Source organism: Acipenser ruthenus, chromosome 3 (assembly GCF_902713425.1).
Source record: "Acipenser ruthenus chromosome 3, fAciRut3.2 maternal haplotype, whole genome shotgun sequence".
In the NCBI taxonomy this organism is placed as follows: domain Eukaryota; kingdom Metazoa; phylum Chordata; class Actinopteri; order Acipenseriformes; family Acipenseridae; genus Acipenser; species Acipenser ruthenus.
Window position 1 is genome coordinate 20,707,128 of NC_081191.1, and position 22,562 is coordinate 20,729,689.

At 36.4% G+C, this 22,562-nt stretch overlaps 1 protein-coding gene across 3 annotated transcripts in view; it reads right to left on the reverse strand.

The window, feature by feature from the left end:
• csmd3b (CUB and Sushi multiple domains 3b) overlaps window positions 1-22,562 on the reverse strand; it is a 472,577-nt gene that overhangs the window by 119,671 nt on the left and 330,344 nt on the right. For all 3 annotated transcript variants that reach the window (XM_059012706.1, XM_059012705.1, XM_059012704.1), the window contains exons 22-31: window positions 18,896-19,065; window positions 18,285-18,441; window positions 16,128-16,319; window positions 12,660-12,786; window positions 12,026-12,228; window positions 10,534-10,725; window positions 7,838-7,976; window positions 5,595-5,782; window positions 1,524-1,718; window positions 1,153-1,269 (exon numbers count right to left, since the gene is read on the reverse strand). In XM_059012706.1, the coding sequence (XP_058868689.1) occupies window positions 1,153-1,269; window positions 1,524-1,718; window positions 5,595-5,782; window positions 7,838-7,976; window positions 10,534-10,725; window positions 12,026-12,228; window positions 12,660-12,786; window positions 16,128-16,319; window positions 18,285-18,441; window positions 18,896-19,065 (1,680 nt within the window). The remainder of the gene's footprint in view (window positions 1-1,152; window positions 1,270-1,523; window positions 1,719-5,594; window positions 5,783-7,837; window positions 7,977-10,533; window positions 10,726-12,025; window positions 12,229-12,659; window positions 12,787-16,127; window positions 16,320-18,284; window positions 18,442-18,895; window positions 19,066-22,562) is intronic.

A 22,562-nucleotide genomic window follows, 5' to 3' on the forward strand; every position in this document is an offset into this window, starting at 1 on the left:
CTTTCAGCCCTATTGGTGGAAGTGCATAGACTTATAAACAGGCTTTGGATATAATTTATTCTAATCTTTTCTACAGAGAGTAAAGACACATTGTGAAAACACTATACCCAGTTCCTAAGTTCTTATCTCATTAATTACAATGTTTTGCACATAACTGTTTTTGAATCAGATTTTTTTGAGACCAAGGTTATTAAGTTTCCACACATCTGAGATTCCCCAAGTATTCCCATATAAAACTTAACAGGCACTCTTGCAACCTCATTCTTATTTATTAAGTGAACTTGCAGAATGTATACATTCATTCCTTTGACTCAAATTTATATCCCTCCAAATCTATTCGATTAACCTGCAGCTTTCTCTGGGATTGTATTTAAATATTCTTTGAAGGAGCCCTAAATAGGAGGGAACAAATGACATAAAATATAACTTTGATCAACAGTCCACCTTTATTGTTAAATAAAAGGAATACTTTTATAAATCCTTACAGACTACTCCAGATGTAAAAAGGGTAAATGTATCCCAGGAAGTATTATACTTATGTTGTGATTATACTACCATCAATTGGTTTACTACTGCACAAACATACCTATATTTGCCTCTGAATGTTTGGAGACAGGGTTGTTGCTGTGGTGATATACAGTAAATGCAATACAAATGAAAATAATTAAACATAGTCCTGATGCGAAAGCAAGTCCAGCACTGTGGCACAGACACACATCAGTTCTGTGTGCATTTTCAAAGTTGAGTCATGATACTGCAAAAGATTTTTTATTATAAATGCTCATGGATTAAACTGACTAAACCAGTCGTCAAAGGGGCTTGAGGTTGCATAGGACACAGTGTCCAGTAAGTTGTTTTGTAGAAGATGTACTTAGTTTTGTAACCATTTGTTCAATATTGAGCCCATATACTTTTCATTTACAGTAATCAGATTACAGAACTTCATGTTTACAATAAGACAGATAAGACAATTTAAAGTACAAGAAAACAATAAGATTGATATTGAGTTTCTGACTAACTATATAGCTTTACATAATATGTGTTAGTATATTAGATTAGTTTACTGATCTGTTATGAGTGGAAATATTTTTCATAGATCTAGATACAAGTCTTCATTGCTGAAAGAGGCAAACAGAAAATATAAATTCTTACCAAACTCCTTTGAAACAGAAATGGAGTAAATGCAACTGTTCCCGACACTATAGTTCCGGGGATAGTTTGGTGATAACACAGTTCCCTCAGGTCCAGTTGATCGACCTCCACATGGAGCTTAAAACAAACAAAAAACACCAACAGTTTATAAAGTATCTGAGGATATATTGCCACCTCTTTTGTTATATGGCTATTCATCAAAAACAAAAATGACTAAAGAAAAAAGTAACATGCCAGTAGGTGATATATATACAGTACAGTAGTGTAAAACAACAAAATACACAACAAAGAGACTTACTCTTAAAGTTACTACTATATGTGTCTCGCACAGAATAGTCTTAAGGCTCAAAGAAAGAACTGAAAAAGATTACCTTGGCAGCTAGGTAGAGCTCTACTCCACCCAGGTCTCCCATCATCGCCCATAATGCAAGTGAGAGTTGAGTGTCCCTGAAGAACATACCCTGCTTCACAGTAGTATGTAACTGTGGAGCCCAGCTTGTAATCGCTCCCCAGTCTTGTACCATTCATAACACTACCAGGATCAAAACACGACTCCCGAAGCTTAGCTTCAAATAAAAAAAGAAATGGAGTTTCACACTACTGTTATGCCTTCTTCTGTATTTAACCTGATGATGTGACCTACTTGTAGCTGACTTTAGACAGAATGCTACAGTACCATAGCTGAAAAACACCAGACTATAAAATAAACTGTCAATCAAACTAACTATTCAAAAGTGAATTATATTTCAAATACCAACACAAGAATGTATGGTTATGTAATTATTTAACCTGGAGGGAAAAGATCTGTAAAACATTCACCTATATGGTTATTTGCATGATGAAAGAGCTCCTTCTTACTGTAAGCAACGTGATAGAATAAGTGGTTCCATGAGAGTGCTTCAGCTGGTGATGTTTGACCACCAGATAAAAGTTAATCAGATGCAGTATGTAAGTCCCTTGGGGCCTCGTTTACTAAAGGTTCTTAAAAGTAGCCATAAGACGCGTGTTAATACAATCCCATAACACACGTATTACAACTATAAATAAATTGGTATTTACTAATGTGAATGCCGCTTATTAAGACGTGTGCTATGGAAATTATTAGCATATTAAGACATGCCTTATCACAGAAGATACAGCGGGTCTTAACAAAATGAACACATAGGGGCCTGTGACAGGAATGACGAGTGGTCTGACGTCAGGCAGAAGCAGGATCAAAAATGACACCGGGGAAGTACTGCAGTTCAAAAGGCTTGCGCCGTTTTAATTAAAAAATAAATAAAATATTTAAACACAAACACTTGCTCACAGAGCGAAAATAAAAGGTTTAAACAAAAACAAAATAAACACAAAACAAATCAAACACAGGTCAGGCTGGGCAGATTGCCTTCACTGTTCCTATGTTATTTTCTTTTAGTTTTGTTTTTCGTGTTTCGTGTTTCGTGTTTCGTGTTTCGTGTTTCGTTTTCAATCTCCGTCTCGCTCTCTCCGCGCCTACAACACCCACCTTGAGCGCCGAGAGCTGCAGGCTTTTTATATCATGGCCGAGGGGTTTAACCAATTAGCAAATCATCCTATTACCCCTCGGCTACGCCGTCAAAATACAAAACAATACCAAAACATACGGCGCTCGCCGTCATACATTTAAATACAAAAAAATAAAAATAAACAATACAAAACAATCTGCACAGGGGCGGAGGGGGAGACCCCGATCTAAAAATAAATAAACAATATACAGGGCCACTGACTATAAAGGAATGAGCAGATATTGAGGTACGCTGTTGTCCGTTCTTGACTTTTACAACATGTATTAAATACTCTATAACAGTGTTTGAAAGGCAGGATCGCAAAAATAAATAAATAAAACATTATAAACAATCCTACCTAGACACAGTCATGGCTGTACAGTATAGCATTTCGCTTATACTGTATAGTATTAGTAGCCTATTTTTTCTTTTTTTATCCATGATTGATTAGATCAGTCTGCAGCCCTTAGGCTACATTAATGAAACTGTGAATACAAAGTATGGAGTTGGCATTTAGACCAGGTGACATATTTCAGCGATTCACGTGTTTTACAAAGTGGATCTCGCAGACACCAATTGCAAGAAATGCACAGGTAATAATAACTAAGAGTAACTATACTGCATATAACCTACTATATAATCTATTGTAGCTAGACAAATAATTATTTTGTACAGAAAAGTGTAAATCAGTTACGCTGTGAAGGTACAGAGTTATTTGTACAGAAGTAAAAGCAGGTATGCAGAAGGTATCGACCCCAGTGCCAGCCGACACATGCAATGGTATAGCTGTGCCTTAATCGTGTGGAGAAAAAAAAAGTGCACTGTATGCAGGTATGTGATTTAGAAGAACACTACCTTCTTTGATAGTATGTGCTGTTGTGATTGTAAATCCAATTTCCTTTATTTATTTATATTACCGTGTTTCAATTATGTCTGTACGAATGCAGTTATGTCTTTTTTTTTGTTTGCATAGTAAGCTTTTGCATGCTTTTTATGTCTATAGGCTACATAAACACATTTATTTTCAATGTCCTTATTTTCTTTGTACAGTTTTATTTTATCATAATATACCTGTATATAGACGTATTTCTGTTCAAAAGTTGTTTTTCTTTATTTACTTATTTTATGCAGTCGGCTGGTATATGTGCCTTTTCATATATAAACGCATTTATTTTAAAATTAGTCTTACTTATTTACAGTTTGGGATGTGTAGTATCGTACATACATATACCTGTACCTTGTGCTGACAGACAGCTTTAACACGGATCTCGTCTTGTAACACCTGCTTTCCATGAGTGCTATTTAGCATGTGATTTAAGGTGTGCTTCATGGTTAGCAGTTTAGTAAATATCGTCTGAATATCATTAGCCTCATTAGTGCTCTCATGCTTTTCATTTGAATACATTTCCATGCACTTTGCATATTCAGCAGATGCTAATGTACCCATCGTTTTATTTTTAAGGCCTGCGTACTAGATCACATCTTAAGGCCTTCATGACACGATTTTTACTGGGGCGACACGACAAATTCGCTGCGAAAACACTGCACACCAGAAGCGATCACAGACATGACGAGACAGCTGGAAATTTGTGGTGCGTGTGGATGGTGCCGTCAGACCAGGAAATGAAACAATAACAATGGTGTAAGGGCAAAATGGCGCTGCTGCGCTCGTATTTAACAAAATAAACAGTTTAAACAAAAGAACACACAAAACAAAGCAAAGGGTACTCTGGGCAAAGTAAAACAAACACTAACAATTCTAAACAAGTATATTTTAGATATAGCAACTGTTTCTCTCACGTCTCGCCTCTGACACTCTCTCCTGGAGCGCAGAAAGCTGCAGGTTTTTATACAGGTGACCATCTCCCGATTGTCAACAATTAATCAAGGAATTAACTCGGGAGATGGTCACCTTCTGCAGGTTTTTAAATAAATAAACAAAACACAAACGCATGGCTTTTCGCAGTCATCTTAAATAATAATCATATCGGACGGCTTTCGTCCGTCCGCACATAAACACAATATATTTATATAATAATAATAGTAGTCGTAGTAGTCGTAGTAATAATAATAATAATAAATGAATACTTACATAAATAATAAAATACACATAGTGGTGTACACCCGTCACAAAGTGAAATAGGTCTCGACTTCAAGCCACATGACATGAAGCTGTTCTCTTATTGCTCAGTTGTCGCGCGACAAATTCGCAAAAATAGGACCAGGTTCTATTTTTTTTTTTTTTTCATCGTTCGCGTTGGAATTTGTGTCGCAGAGATGTTGCTTGTCGTATTGTCTTTGGTGTGAAGGATGCTATTAAAAAGCATAGGTTTTATTGATTTTCTCGCGTCGCTTTGTCGTGTCGCGTCTGGTGTGTAAGGGCCTTTATGCTTTAAGTCGCGCATTATCGTGGCTGATAAATAAGGATTACGTAGCACTCGCCTTATCCTTGGATAACACACGCCTTATCGCATAAGAACCATTAGTAAATGAGGCCCTTGAGAATAATGTGTGCTCTGTGGGTTCCAGAATTGTGAATGAACAACAGCTGATCAATTTAACTGAATCTCGAAATCTGAGGGCATTTGCAAGGCACAGGGATCTAGCACTTAAAGAATCAAAGAAGACCATCATGCAATGGAACACAGTTCTTCACTGGTGCCAGAAAATACTACCACAAAGGCTCTGACAGAAAAATGTTGATAAGTCTTTGGATGTGTTTAGGTAATTATGTGGTGCTTTCAATCATCAACAAATACTAATCCGATGATCAGCAGAATATAGCAAAAATAAAAGATTTGCAGTACAGTAGTATTTTAGTCTTAAATAAATACTTGAGTGGCAACAAACAAGTGTGTTTATGAAAACTTTCCAAGCATATCAAATGTCTTACTTAAACAACAAGTTTTTGCTTACCTTTATATTCTAGATGAAAACCTGTATAGCTAACAGACCCATCACTTCGAAATGCTAAGTGCATTGAGTTTGAACTGCTTTCAATTCTTTCTGGCAGCTTGCTGTCTTGAAAGCTACCAATTAGATGACTGTTGCTGTCGGGTCCATCGTAAATATAGAGGAAATCATAGTTGGGTTCAATGCTGAAACTGTAAAATATCAGACAAAATAGCTTTTTACTAAATATGTTGTACCAAAATAGAAATCAGCCAGTGCAGAGTGAGTGCCTTTATACTCTATTCTAAAGACAGCCTTTGTTGTGAGATTTTAAATTATGCATCCAAACAGTAATGTCGTCTGTATGCTTCAAATGGTTTAGTAAGCTCTTTAAGCTTTGTGACAGAAATTTGAAGAGATATCGCAGTAATTAGCGGTTATCAGATACTTAACTTTATTAAAGTCTATTGCATGAGGTCAGTTCTAAAACTAATGATCATCTTATACAGGAGGTCTGCATAACAAGCAGAAATATTCAAAATTAAATTAACTTTCTAATGGATCATATATATATATTTTAATTTAAATTTACATTTTCAAGCCTTAGGTAGATTGGCAATGGATCTAGTCATCTCTAACATTTTTTTAAAATTCTGTCAGGAACATCTACAATGGCAGATTACTGCAGCTCAATGATTAATGTCTGTCAACATAATTATGTTTTATGTTCTTATTATTTCCATTTAATAGCATGTTATGGAAGGGGCAGTTGTTAGACTTATAAATCCACTGTTAACCCTAAAAAATCATCCTTGCTAGTAAAATAATGTTTTGCTTATCAGTTTGAAACAGATCCCAATGAGTATGCATTACCTTTACTTTCAAGGAATAGTAAGGCATATAAAACACATTTACTATCAAGGTTTAGTAAAGCATATAAAACAACGGACAGAATGGTAAAATAGTATGGTCAAATGTAGTAAACTGTAACTACATACAGGAGGATAAATGAAAAAAGCCCAGTAAACTGAAAAATACCCTTAATGGACAAGTTAGTGCATCTGTATGCATACATAGATGTCTCTATGTGTGTTTGTGTTTGGATATGTACTGTATACTGTAAATGTGTTTATAAAACCCAGGGCTATTAGCAATTGTATGCAACAATATTTGACCCACTGAAAGACTACATAAAGTAACAAACAAACCACAACCCCACCCATGCAAGATTACATATCAACAAATGCTAATGAGAAATGTATACTATCTGCAGTATCATGTCAATTTCCTAGTCTGTTCAAATAGGAATACAATGTTATGCAGTCTAAACAGGGCTTTTTATTGAGAAATGAGCGATTTATAGGAACTATACAATAAAATATATACATTTATACAATATATTGTAAACAATAGTACAGTAAATATATATATATTTTTTTAAGTGTATCAAAAGTAGGTTGCATTTATATTGCCTAAATGCACCATTTGTATGTATTATTAGAAAAAAAGTACTGTAAGTTAAATCAGACACACTTCAGTAAACTCATATCTACAGCTAATGGCTCACTAGTGATAATGTAAAGCTAAACATGAGAACATTCTTAACACTACATAGCATAAAAACGAATACATTTTTTGATAAGCAGATGTCTTTTTAATTTAGCTGCTGTAGCTGTCACTCAGCAAACAGTCAGCTCACCGATAATTAGAAGTAAACATGTTGTGAGCTATGAATTTGCAGTTATCAAAAAAATCATGGTAAACGGCACTCTTTACAAAGCAGACGTTTCATTACTAGGTCTATATTAACAGTAAAGTGTACAGTGGTAGAAATGGTTTGCATAACAGAAATCAGTGAAAAGATACTGGACACCCACTTTAAAAGGCAATAGGCAACTAAGTGCTTTGAAAGCTGGCAATATTGGCAGTATTGTCATGTTTCCAAGGCAGCACATAGTGATATACTGTGGCTGTGGCATTTATTTAGGTGATTAAACAAATGTACAGATTGTAGCTTTGAGAGTATTTTCATTAATTCCTAAACATGAGCTGCATTTGAATGTGGTAATACTAATAAAGCAACAATAAACTAAAAAGCTATAGTTAGGTCTGAAGATAAAGCTCTTTTAACTTCACACATTACTTAAACAGTCTAAAAGTAAGTGCTTTAACTTACTGAAACCATTTATATTTTTTCTTATAAAAAATGATTAGGCTGCAAAGAGTAGGGAATAAGAACACAAAACATAAAAAAAATAATAAAATACCTGATAAATGCGAGTGATAAAACATAGTCTGAGTTTACAGTGATTGTCCAGTCACAGTCTTTGCTATGCGGATATGGATGTGGGAAGTTTGGAGAAAGAATAAACCCTGAGGATCCCGTCAAATTCCCTCCACATGGTGCTGCAAAGCACAAACATTAAATTACTGACCCAACAATATGTTGAAGTAGAAAAAAATGGATTAATCATCGTTAACAGTTATGCTTCCTGGTAATCTCTTCTGTTTTAGTTTAAATTCACTCCAATAGTCTAGCTGCAATCAGACCAATAGCATAGGTACCATGATTTAGTAGTTATCAATAGCATTGCATTTGAAATATTTGCATATTCTGAATTAAAGTAAAACAAAATAACTAAAGTTAAAATTCAGCACAATAAAAAGTTAATAGACATAAGGGTCTTCCTTCCTTTAACATTAGGCAAGAATTGTTTTGCTAATTTTTCAAGTATATTTTTCTTGTACATTTCAGTATTGTGCAAAAAGCATGGATCATCTTGTCAAAAGGCTTTTTATCATGAAACATGGTTTAATACTCTACTTATTTTAAGAATGCAACATTTCAATTTGTATTTAAAGTTCAAACTCACTGGCCTTCTAGGAGATTTTACTTTGTGAAACAGGCACTGTTTTCATTCACTTTAAGAACAAAACATTTTTTTAGAGGAAGAAGGCTGTTAGAATTCCATTCTCTTTGACTACGTTTTAAAGAAGCCATGAGAGACACATTATTTTGATACCTGTCAAACCTTTCCTTGAAAAGTGATGATGCGTGATGAACAATTGTTAAGGGAACCTATGAGCACAACTCCATCTTTAATTATAGAAGTTTCTAAATTTCTCACAAAAAGGTAAACTTGGCTGCTAGGTGATGTGGGACTTAGTCACTTTTTTGTTTAATATCAAGTTTCTTTTGCATAATGACACAATTCCAAATGTTATAAAACAAAATGTTTTTTCCTTATTTCTGGGCACGTTTGTGCTTTGCCATTTTAATTAGTATTATTATCTGTGGCAGGGTGGAAGACCTGCCAGTGTAAATAGTGTGATGTGTGAATGGAAGTTTGGCATTGATGGAGTTATGTCCACCCCTGCCAACAATCAGGGGTGGAATGTGGCCATTCTCTAATTAGGTATGAGTGCTATATTGGGGAATGGCCATGTGTATATAAAGGGAGCTTAAGCCAGTGGAAGCATTGCTCAGCTTGGCAGTATTATTATTAGGCTTCCAGGCCCATAGGGCTGGAAAGCCTATTATTATTATTATTATTATTATTATTAGTATTATTATTATTTTTCTTTCCAACAAAAGTTGCTTGAAAACTTACAAGATTCGGTAGGTTGGTAGATGCTTATGGGAAGATGGAAAATGCTAAAGAACTTATGTCGTAACTCACATGGTTTGGCCGCCATATTGGATTGAAAAAAACATTTTGCCTAAATGTAAAAATGCGTCTTTCGCCTTATTGCAGAGTGCTTAAAGTTGGTATAGTTGCTGAGAGATAGTCCAAGAATAACTGGTGTTCGTAAGAAGCTGATAGGTTGTGTGGTATGGCAGCCATGCTGCATGATGTCAAAATCGCACGGTACAGACATCATAATCACAAACTACAAAGACCTCTTCTCCAAAACCACTAGTCCGATTGAAACAAACCCAATAACAGATATGATCGTAGTGTGGTTGTCTTTAAAGGGTGTTAAACGGAAGTTGCTACAATAAAAATGGTCAAATGTAAATCTGGCTTATAACTCCTAAGAGAGTGCAGATAGGGTCGTGGTTACTATGGAACACATATAGTAACCCATATATGCTTTATCAAAAAATGTCATAGCATGTGACTTCTGACCTTTCTTAAAGGTCCAACTTAAAACTGGCTTATAACTCCTGAGAGAGTGCACACAGGGTCATGGTTACTATGTAAACATGCCATTCTGCACTATTTGCTAAAGTGTTTGGTACTGGTACTGTTACTGGAAGCCGGAAAGTTGCTGGCAACTCTAGTTATTATTATTATTATTATTATTATTATTATTATTATTATTATTATTATTAGTGGCAGTAGTGGTAGTAGTTGTAGTAGTATTAATTAGTCATTTAGCAGATGCCATTTATCCAAAACAACTTACAGAGGCAAGGGGTTGAACTATGCACCAACTGCTGTTGTCACTTACAATAAAACCTCATTTTTTTACTTCTCATCCGAAGGATGGAGCACAAGGAGGTTAAGTGACTTGCTCAGGGTCACACAGTGGCTGAGAGGGGATTAGAACCAGGGATCTCCTGGTATCAAGCCCTTTTCTTTAAGTAAGTGTTTGTATTGTATGTATTAATTGTTGTGGTTTTTTTTTGTTTAACTCTTTATTTTGGCTCTCATGCCCTGTTTGTTGTTTGTTTTGTTTGTTATTCTGTTTGTTCCCATTTGGGATTAATAAATGTGTGCTCTAGTGCTTTCACTGAAGCTTTCCTGCCTCTGAGTCTCCCTTCTTGACGGTAACTGCTACATTATTATTATTATTATATTCCTGTTATTGTTTAATGGTGTTTGGTATCTTTCATTTTGAAAGCAATGTTACCCAGCTTTGGTACTCAGAGACTTATTTATGTAGAATATGTTTTTTTTTTTATCGTTTTCTTTGTATTGCATATTGAAACCTTTTTGATTGTTTTTCAATCACATACCTATGCAAACAGGAGGACTGGGCTGCCAGTAATATCTATTTTCCACCTGAATGCAGGTAATTTTCATCTCTCCCTGGAGCTCATAGCCAGGGTCGCATTGAAAAGTGACAGTGTCACTAGGTTCTCTCCCATCTCCATTCCGACTACCATTCATAGGAACACCAGGATCACGACAGGCTGTGGCAACAGAACCTATTCAGAGAAAAAAAATGATAAACAGTGTATGTCCCTCTTGCAAAACTGAATTTTTACGACCTTAACTCCTATTGGAATATAGGACACAAACAAAAGCTACTTCTGTTTAAAGTTGCTCCCTGTCCATTAATTCAGTGACATGTGTATATAATTAAATGAGTGCTTAACACATCAAATTCTAAATGTTTCTTATAATATTGTAACTAACTAATATACTATCATGCAACACAATCAGTTTCTAATATATACTCGGGTGGCGGTATTTGATAGAAAACCCATTAACTGGAAAATCAACTGCAACTTTTAAAACTAGCAAATTCAAATCCATTCTGTTATTTTATCTTCTCCTACCTTCAGCAAAGTTCCTTTCTAGTTTATATATAAAAAGTAAGAAACTTAGCACTGGACCACAATAATCTACACTGGAAAAATAATTTGTTTGTGTGTGTGTGTGTGTGTATATATATATATATATATATATATATATATATATATATATATATATATATATATATATATATATATGCAAACAAACATCTGACTGTATCAATTAAACTCAATAACAACTTATCCATGCAAATATTACAAAAGAGGCAGGAAACCATTGCTGCAGGTAGCAGACCCTTAGCTGGAAACTTTTCTAAAAACACAATGGATGACAGCAGACTGTTAGAGCTCTACAATTTGACAGCACTGCAAAAAAATACATCTTGTGACTGGGATGTGTCTCAAGTGAGAGTAGGAAGAGCACAACATTCAAGTGTTGGCTATGTTTAGGATATTAAATTATTTTAGCAATGTTTATAAACATTCTGTGAATAATTACAATCTGCAACTGTTTAGGTAATTTTTGAACACATTATAATTCAAAGCTATTAGTTCTATTTTTATGACATGTACAGTGGTGCAACTAAATATTAAAATACTTGGCTTTAGTTCCTTATATTTTACTCAAGATTATACATATTTCAGTGACACTTTATCAGTCTTTTTAATGTATGTTTGTATGTATTAGTAAAAATCCCATAGAAACTTGTTTAAATTATTTAAACTGGTGCAGAATTGTATGGCAACTCATTAAGGACAAGGAAAGAAACAATGTTACGGTGAGACTACAAGATTAATTATCTTGACATTCCAAACCGGTAAGATTTCAACATAAATAAAATTAAAATGTTTCTAGTTTATATATTAACTTATAATGTATATGTCCTCAATGTGCCGTTATAGTCTTTGGAGGTAATTCAGATATGTTTTTGGTGAATGTAAAAATGCTTTACTCTTTAACATGACTTACTTGAGAACTGAATGGCAAATCCTGATTTGCTTATGTAGAAGTCTGTATCAAACTGGACTGTGACCTCATTTAGCGTGCTGTGAATGCCTTCTGGAAGCAAAGAGCCGCTGACTTCCTTCAGGAGCATTTCATTCTCTGGAGGACCATCCCATACTCTTAAGATGTCATGTGATGCCTCAGTGTCAAATGCAAGAAATTGAAGGCTGTAAGGAATACAATGGGATTAAACATGTAGAGTGCAGTATACAGTAGGGCATTATTATTATTATCCCTGTGATCATTGTGTTCCATAATTCAATAGGTCATCACATACAGTCTTCAATAGCTCAGTCAAGTTGTACGGTCAGTACTGTACATTCACAGTGTGTGAAATATTTTGTAACAAACGTCCTTGCTATGTTCATTAACTTCAAAGCACACTATTTAGAAGAAGGTCAAAGGTGGTATATATTGGCCAATTTTATATTACCATAGAGAACTTTATGGAATGTACATACAAAACTTCAAACTTCATATTGGAAGTGTGACAAACAGGCTGTCAGAGGTAGGGCAGGGACACAACTTCAACTTCCAAAATATATTTTCATTGTCACCTTTGTAGAAGTAGCACAGAGTTTAAACACACTTGAAATACCTGACAATATTTCCGGGGTCCACCTCTATTACCCATGTGCATCGAAGGTTGTTGTCATAAGGAAAAGGATATCCAGGAGATAAGATTCTTCCAGAGGATTCACCTTTGAATCTGCCTCCACATTCAGCTAAAAGCAAACATATTCACATAATGATTTAGCATTTTTCGTACATGTTTTAGAAAGACGTTCCACAACCTACAGTTCAATAGACCATTACATTTTGTTATAAAACCTACAATTACAATATTTTCCTTGGATCTATTTTAGTAATGAAAGCTTAAATAGAAACCAATGGAGAGGCCCTGAGAGCTTTGCTCAATCGATGTGCTTTACATGAACATACTGAGAAAATTGTCCAACTAAATTTCAGTGAATGACATCTCAAAATGTGTCTGAATGCATCCAAGGGCTGCTAAAAAGAACATCATCTGGCATAATTGTTTTGTTTCTGTCAACAGTCCCTTTTAAGTATGGCTGTATTAAAACAGGCAGTGCTTTTTTTGCAGAAACATCATTTTACTCCCAGTTCTGGAGGTGGACTTGAACATTAAAGTTTTTTTTTTTTTTTTTTCTGGATTTACAGATACAATGCATTGCACCCCCCACTCCCCTTCATTTAGTTCTGTCAATAATACCTCAAGCCCTTACACCAGCTATTTATATATGCCTCTGCCCCTGTAGAATCAAATAAAACATTGTTAAATATTTTATCTTCAATAAGAAATTCCTAAGTATACAACTTAGGAGAAAATTCCATTTGGAAAATGCACAGATTCAGAATGTAATATCTGCTGAACTGCAGCTTTTCTGGAAAGACCTTAGCCTAGATTATGAGGCATCAATTATTAATGGTGTGAATACTCTACCAAAACAATGTTTTAGATAAGATTCAGCTCTTCAGATTTTGTTCAAATAGTCTGAATTTCATAATTATTTTTGATGTGAAAATACAAGTTGCAGCTTTGAGGATTTAAATTAAAACAGTGGTGTAGAATAGATCCAGGAAATCTAAAAAAACAAACACAATAAGACAGATTAATGTTGTTATGGTATACATTTTTTGTCTCAATTCTTATTATTATTTGTATCTGTTTATATTTCCCACACAGGAATTTAAAAAGGAATATTTGCCTGCAGTTAAGCAGTTTTGTTTTTTACAAGAACAAATGCATTTTGATATACACAAGTAGATGTAGAAGAGGTTCAGAAAAGTATAATTGGCTTATACAGCAAGCATTATGCAGATGCTGGAGCTGCCAATTGTTGCCTGATTTACAGCTGAATGAACCTGTTATTTATCAAAATATCCAATTGAAAAGGAAATTGCAATTCCTGCTGCTTTTAATTAGGAACTGGAGAGCCATAAAACAGCATAGAAGCTAATATGCAAGAAAGCAGTAACAAAGGTCACCATTATAATACAGGGCCAATAAAACAACACTTGGCTGATCTTTATAATACATTACACTTGTAATCACCTTATTTAGGCAGCATTATAAAAGTGAAACTGTGCCATTACAGATCCATTATAGAAAGAAAGTTGGTATGTATAAATCACATCTTGGCCAACACATTTGGGATACAAATAAAGAGTTTCCATACCTTCGTTGTGCATTACCAGGGTCTTGCACAAGTTAATGTGGTTGTTTTTGTTTTTGTATTTTTTTTGGGAAGGGATGAAATATATAGCAATCAGAAAGAAAAAGCAAAGAAAGAAAGAACTGTCTTTAAAATTGTTGTATACAGTGAATATATACTGTACTGTATGTATATACTATATAACCATTTATATATTAATAGAAACCGATTATTAAATTGGAATGCTCATAAAACAAAGTTCTAAAAATCAAAGTATTGCACCACAGCCTTTGCTTGATGTGCAGTATTGGAACCTTATAAAATGACTTGGATAAATTAAGTGCTGTAATTGGCTTAACAAGATCACATGACTGTGCGGTAAGAATTGTCTTACTACACGGCTATGACATCATAGCCCAATTATCTAAACAGTGTTTCTGTAGGTAAAAATGTCATCATAAAACTGAAACAGCATTTAAATCACCCAACAATCTGTTTTTTTTTCATCTTCGTCACTAAGAATTACAGAAAAATTGGCAAATATACTGTGGTATTTATTTAGTTGGAGAACAGAACAAAGAAGACTCTGAGGTAAGCAGTACCAGTAACACTTTATTCAAAAGCCATCTGAGAAATAACCACGCAAGTCTCACTCAGCATGTAATATATACCATTAAACTAATTATCGCCTTATAAAACAGACTAGTGAGCATGCAATGTTTAAATTAGACTCAACAGACACATCTCACCACTACCCTCCGATTTCACAAACATATTTAAAACAATTAAAATCTCTCCTGCTCTCTTCTGACACAACCGATGGGCTTTCAAACAAGGTCAGGTTCGGCATAGAATTCTATCGTGCTCGCCGCGGACTGGAAGGACTGCGGCACTGCGCAAACTGACACCGAAGTCGTTTAGTCCACATATCTTCTAATGCTGGTTTACAACCTAGGGAAATTACACTGGTTACCGGTCATGGGTGTGAAAACAGCCTCTGAAATTATTGGTCAGCTTCTCTTGAAGACTGCAAAACCTGAGTAGGATCATTTCCTACACAAAAACAAAACAAAACAAACAAAAAAAAAAACACTCGGAAGCTCCTCCCTCGATGTCAAGTGCCAGTGCAGTGTTTGGCTGTTCCGTGAATCCTCCCTTAGATGTGGGAAATTATATTTATAATATATTTATTCAGGGACTATTTTTTTTTCTCGGTGGAAGGATACACAATACATTTCTAATTTTTTCCTTAAAAAAGCTAGTTTGTGTAATTATTATTTTTTTAAATGTAGCCATTTTATAAACGAAATAACCCACTCCAGGATGTGCGGTAAGACAATTCTTACCGTACTTCCTGGGTGGTTGAAGGCACTCGGCCTATAGCCTCGTGCCTCAAAACGCACACAGGGCGTGCGGCAAGAATTATTATTATTATTATTATCTGTTTATTTAGCAGACGCCTTTATCCAAGGCGACTTACAGAGACTAGGGTGTGTGAACTATGCATCAGTTGCAGTCACTTACAATTACATCTCACCCGAAAGACGGAGCACAAGGAGGTTAAGTGACTTGCTCAGGGTCACACAGTGAGTCAGTGGCTGAGGTGGGATTTGAACCAGGGACCTCCTGGTTACAAGCCCATTTCTTTAACCACTGGACCACATTGTGTTACCGCACACCCTGTCATGGGTTATTTCTTACTTGCGTAGTGCTTGATTATTCAAACAGGGTTTGAGGCATAATCTTTTGTAAACAATACTAAAATTAATAATCTTGGCATTCTAAATGCTGACTACAGTAAGTATACAAAATATTAATACCACACAAAAACATTTCCAACTTTTAAATAGACACTCTTTTTTAATGAAGTTAAAAAAGCATATTATTACCTATGCAGGAAGGAAGAGGATAATCCCATGCCCTTCTTTCTCCAGTCATGCATTTTAGGATGCTACTTCCATGAAGCGTGTAACCTGGATTGCATCTGTAAGTAATTGTGCTGCCAGCAAAATGCCCCTGATCAGTGATCTTGAACCCAAACTGTGGTACTCCAGGATCTTCACAATGGGAAAGCTCAAAACCTGTGGCAAGTGCAAAGAACTCTGTCACGAATCTCTATAAATAAAACTGTGTAAAACGAAACTCACAATAACAAAGAAAAAGATATCTGTAAAAGAAACTCTAGTATAATTGTATTTGTTATGTGTGTGTGTGATCTCAAAGACAAAGTCCTGTATCATTTTACGAAACATTTCTCATTTCACAAAATGTACAAACACAGGCATAATTTACAGCAGGTAGACCAATTGTAATTTATTAACAATATCCACTTTTTTTTTTTATTTGCTGCAAAACCTCTGCTGTCTCTCTAGCCAGCATAATAGCAAGCTTGGCTGGCAAGAAGACATGTTATTAAGTGATGGAACTGAAGTTGGTTTAAAAAAACAACATCAATCTATTCTACTTAGTGCAAGATCACCCTTGTAACCTGAAGGGGCTGGAATCTGAAACACTTTTGCCAGTGAATGTAGAATGTTTCCTGGTTACATTTTGCATTCCATAGTTACTATTCAGACCACTTGGAAGGAAGTGTTTTTCAGTATGTGATTGTATTTTTGGTTCTTCACCTCACAGTTTGTGTAAAAATAATGATTGTGGGTTAATACAACCCTGAGTAGAAGATTCATAAACGTATTCACCATCACATTTCTAGTCACCAGCAATCATGGTTTAGTAATTGGTTGTGGTATTCTAACCTTCTTTTATCTTGTTCTGTTCTTTTACTATGCAAAGGTCAAAAAATAATTCTACATGAGCAGGGATTTAGTAGAATTGGAAATCTTGTGAGTGGGTTTATTAGTTTGACCCATTAACTCGAACCATATCAAATGATCTTGGTTTGTGACTAACAGAAATGCAGCACTGCCGTCGTGTTTTTATGTCCATCAAGTAAATTCTTTGTTGGGGTTAATCAAGTTTAATAATGATCAGCAATCTGTCTTTTTATATATCATGTTATCCTTTTTTAGTTGAAGCTGTTCACAGTCAGTTATTTAACAAATGCATATTTATTCTCTGTTGTGAAAAAATGAGCATTTCATGCAGGAGGTAATAAATAAAAATTATTGTTATGTCTTGAAACTTTCTGGAATTTTACATTGGATAGTCTGAGCCCTAAGGACTCAATGAAGAATATGACATAAGAAGCATTCTCCCTGAAAGGTAATATTGAATTGTGTGACTAAAGTAAAACTAAATACACATGTTTTCAAATATCTGTATTGTATATTAAAAGCATTGTTTGCACATATTATGATGACTATTTGAATTGCTAATTTTCAATGATTGTATCATTAATTAACTAATTAAGGTCCTATGTCAATGTATTTAATGGTGTGGGCTTTGCTATTCACTACAGCTTGATGAAGGCCATCTGAATAGAAACGTTGCTTTGTTTTTAACTTTGTTCTTTTTAAATAATAAAGAATGGAAATATGATCTATGACCCATTCCACAGCAATACACCTCACACAATTACATTAATTACATGAATATACTGAGGATTATGGCATGCATTGAATACACTTTTACCAAGCTATTATTATTAGGAAGAAATGATAACCTGGTGCATCAGGTAAAACTGCATTGCACCTCCTCTTTTTCCCTCTACTATATTAACAACCAATGCAAAATTAGATTGACGATATATTTTATATAATGGAGGCACTGGAAGAGTTTAAAAAGTTGATATAGTCACCACTTATTTTAAACATGATTCAGATTGTTATTGTCACTTTAGATATGGTCATGGTATTTTTCTAGTTCTCAGAAAATAAAGCACAATATTTTGCGTCTTTTAAAGGGAAAGTTGTTGATGGTTAAAATCAGATTATTTGTGATGATTACCTGTCACCCATATATATATACTAAAAGAAGAAAAGATTAATATTAAAAGAGATGACAATCAGCTCATTATGCAAAGAGTGACATTTATTGAGGTTACAAACACTAGCTGCATACAGTTTTAAGATGATAATAGAACTTACTAGAGTAGACAAGCTGAAAACCTTCACTGGTCACTTCAGAATCTGAATAAAACTCCAACCAGAGATGATTTGATGTACTTATTAATGTCAGTCCCATCATTGCAGAGCCAGTGAAAGCTCCAAGCACATGTACAGTATTATCTCTCCCATCATAAATCTGGAAACAGAATTATAAAAAGATTAAATTGATACTGTACTCAATGCATTTTACCTAGTCATACTGTACAGGGGGTTCCATAAGTCAAATGGCCACCTTACAGTGCTGCAGTGGTAAACACAAACACATTATTATTCTGTCAAAAGGGGTGTAATATTATTGCAATGATTAAACCCTTCTCTGCAACAAAATATTAACCAGTTAAGCCAACAGGGCCCTTAAAGACCTTATAGTCCTTCTGTCTCTTTATTTCAAGTTAACTTTATTTGAAAATAACCATTTATTTCCTCTTTACAAGATGTCAGTGCTGTATTTTTCTTAAAATGTGATATAAAAAAGACAGAAAAACAGACAACCATTTTAAACATTATGCAAGGTGTTTAATATCTACGAGGTGTTGTTTATTTATTTATTTATTTATTTATTTATTTATTTAACTTCACAGAAATCATACCTTCAAAATATCTCCTTGTGCTAAGTGAAAAGTCCTGGCAGAAATGTTGATGCCTTTCCCTGCTTGCACTTGAATGCTGTAGATGCATTCATGATTGTTCTCATAGTTCAGAGGATAGTTGGGTGACAGCAGAATGCCTTCATTGTTGATTACCGATGCTCCACATTCAGCTGCATGTCAAAAGAAAGGGATTTTGGAAAACAAGTGAGTTGGCACATATATAAAGTCCTGTAAAATTGTGTACTATTTAGTCTACTGTAATATAAAATATTTTCATCCAAGATTTAAGCTTGGCATTACATAATGATAATAAAAATCTGCTTATAACTTACTTGATAGCTGAATTTCATCAGTTACATGAAAACCCAGCTATCAAACTGAATTTTTATAAAACAAAAGAAATCAACACTGGTATTAATTGTTTTGCCAGGGGAGTAAAACACATTTTAAGGGGAAGTTCATTTTCAGTCAGGAATAACAACAATATGACCGCTTTGTCTGACAACTTGCAAATCTGGATTGTAGAATACAAAAAGAGCAACTTGGTATGAGTACTAAACACCAGAGTTATCTCAGCTAATGTATTCTTCTTGTTTGGATTCAATTTGTATTTTGTTTGTGTTTTTTTTTTGCATTTTCTCTTTCAGTCACCACTGGGTTGTCAAGACATCATCTGTTCAAACAAACTATTTTGACACCTACTCGAGAATCACTATGGGGAACAGCTTTACTTTCAGAACCAATCTGACAGGGCTTCATCTCAGTTAGTCCTAGCCAACCACATCAGATAATGTAGTTAAGAAAGCCAGTCTGCTAATTGTAAATCCAAGAAAGTGTGGATTTTGCTAAAGCAGCATCGACAGTATGCACTGTGAAATCCAAGGAAGCAACTCCTTACAGTGCCTCACAGATTCTATGTGTTACTGTTCTGCAAAGTAAAGGTCTACTGACTGGATCTTGATTTTCACAAGGAAAGACAAGAATGCCCAAACACATCAGCATTTGACATGTAGCAGGTTCCAAAAAAGTGTTGACTAGGCTTAACCTCTTGGGTCATAGTATATCTTATGATGATGATGAACGCTTAGACACAATAATGGCTCAATCACAAACTTCTGCATGTAACTTTGTTAAGTTTGCCACCATCTCTTTTTATAAAATGGCAAAATCCCTGGTTGTGTTTTTATAAAGCACAATTTTCACAGCAACAGTAAGGTCTTCTTGGCAGCCAGTGCCTGACTGTGGATCATACAATGATTCCAGACTGCTGCAGGAGCTGCTTCCTGCACCCTTGTCACAAGCATGCTATACTGTCATGTCATAGACTGCGCTCCATTGCTGCAAACGTCCCCAATCAAGGCCTGTGTCTTGGACAAAACTATTTATTAGTTTAAAAACTCGTCAGTTGCTCGTGTAGGAAGTGGATGGCAAAACAGAAATTCTTCCTTGAATTCTATCTCTGTAGCATAACAAATATACACAATAGTTGTGTAGCATTCGATATCTCGGTAGACTCCTCAATGTGAATGGAATAATATGGACTCTGACAAACACACTGTATGAGCTGCTCTTTTACATCAGTGGCCATCTCCACAATACGGCATGAAACTGTCGTTAGAAAGCGGGATCACATCTACCTGTGCTGCTGCTTTCTCCCCTATCACCACGGCACACGTATCTTTTGCAGCTGGAAGTAGTAGTTTCTTACCTATGTTGTGCTGTTTACCAGCAGTAGCAATTCACAAAGAAACAAGGTAAGACGACTCAGTAGCTTTCATGTTAACAGTGCTGTACACTTCAAACATCTTTTTTTGCCCTGTTAACTCATTCGGGCTTTAGATGCTAAAGTAGGGTGCTTTGTTTCCAGATTACATGGCCACATTTTGTCATTTAACAGAACTTTACCACATACAACATACTGAGGACCTGGCACATTGCTGGACCCACTCCACCTCGGGGTGAAACCTCCACTCTGAGCCGCTGGGGACTCTCCTTGAGAGGAGGTCTGCCGCCCAGTTTGTCACCCATGCAGATATACTGCCTGCAGTGAGAGGAGGTTCTTGTGTGCCTAGAGCAAAAGCTTGCGGGCCACACGACGGAGACTGGACGACCTGAGGCCGCTCTGGTGCTTGATGTAAGCTACCACTGTTGTGTTGTCTGTACGGACAAACACATGTCTCCCTCGAACCTCCTACAAAAAGTTGTGCAAAGCCAGGGAAACTGCCTGCAGCTCTAAAAGATTGATGTGGAGAGCATGCCAAGGGGGTTCTACACACCTTGCACACCCTGGCCATTCCACACAGCACCCCAGCCCATGCTGGATGCGTCCATGGTGACGACCTCTCTTCTGGTGACACTGCCCAGCGCTATGCCGAGGCGTAGATTGGCCGGCTGTTTCCACCAAGATAGTGCCAGGCCACCATCCCGCTTTGGCACTAGGAAGTACCTGGAGTAGAATCCCTCCTCCCACTGGAGGGGGCCTGTCATGCGAATAGCCCGTTTTTGCAGCAGCACTGCTACCTCCCGAGACACCACAGCGGCGTCTTGCGGGTAAGTGACTGATGTTGTAGTCACGCCACGAAAGGGAGGGGGACCGTGCTTGAACTGCAGAGAACAGCCGGTCTGAACAGCAGTAAGCACCCAGATGTCCGTGGTGCATTGACGCCAACAGTCCAGATGGCTCCCTGAAAAGGGGCACAGGGCCTGTGGCAGCAAATTCCTAGGGCTGCTGATTAAGCTTGAGGTTTCTGTCTCTGCGCCAGGTGCAGGAACAGCTGGGGGCCAGTTCCGATCATCACCTCTGGCAGCGGGTGCAGCGGGTGCAGCCGGCTATGCCGGTCTTTGAGGCTGCTGTGGCCTAGGGCACCAGTTTGCCGCTGGTTTATGCACTGGAGGTGGTCTCTTGGGAAGGAGGTGAACCAGCGAGCGGTGATAGCTCTGTAGCATCTCATCCACCGCGAGACTAAACGTATGCCCTGGTGTAATCGGGGTGTCTAACAGTAGTGTCTTGTCCCCACCAGGCACGTGTGCCTGGGAAAGCCAAAGCTGCCTACACAGCCAGGTTCCTACTTACAGGTTGCCCTTTGAGCTTGGACACATGGATGAGGTTCTTGTTAACCAGGTGCAGCTCATTCAACTGTTGTGGCGAGGGCCTGTGGCTCTCAGAAATGGACCTCAGCAAATGGCACTAGTAGGCTACCAGGATACTATTATAGTTGCCTAGCTTTGTGCCGAACAAGCTGGCTGAAGAGGCGCGCTTTAGGATTACCTCAGAGACAAGACACTGCTTGATAGGGCAGGAGTGCTAAATTAGGAGTCATGCACCCCAAATAGAGCATCCATCGACCGGGAAACAGCAGGAGCAGAAGTTTATGACATGGTTTTGGAATCATTCTCAAAATATGATAAATATGTCAAATATTATTCCAGAGATGGTAACCTTTCTATTGATACCACATATGCAAATATATATTCAGAAAAAAAAAAAAAAAAAAAACTCCTTAAAATGCCTAGTTTCTGGATCTGGCTCCTGTGCTACACATCCTGGTCACTTTACTAAAGCACCCCTGTGGCCTCAAAGAATCTCTAATAATCATGTCTACCATCCAAGTACTTTTGGTGCACCAGAGTGTAACTATTGTCTACCTGCAACACTCTTCCCCTGGTG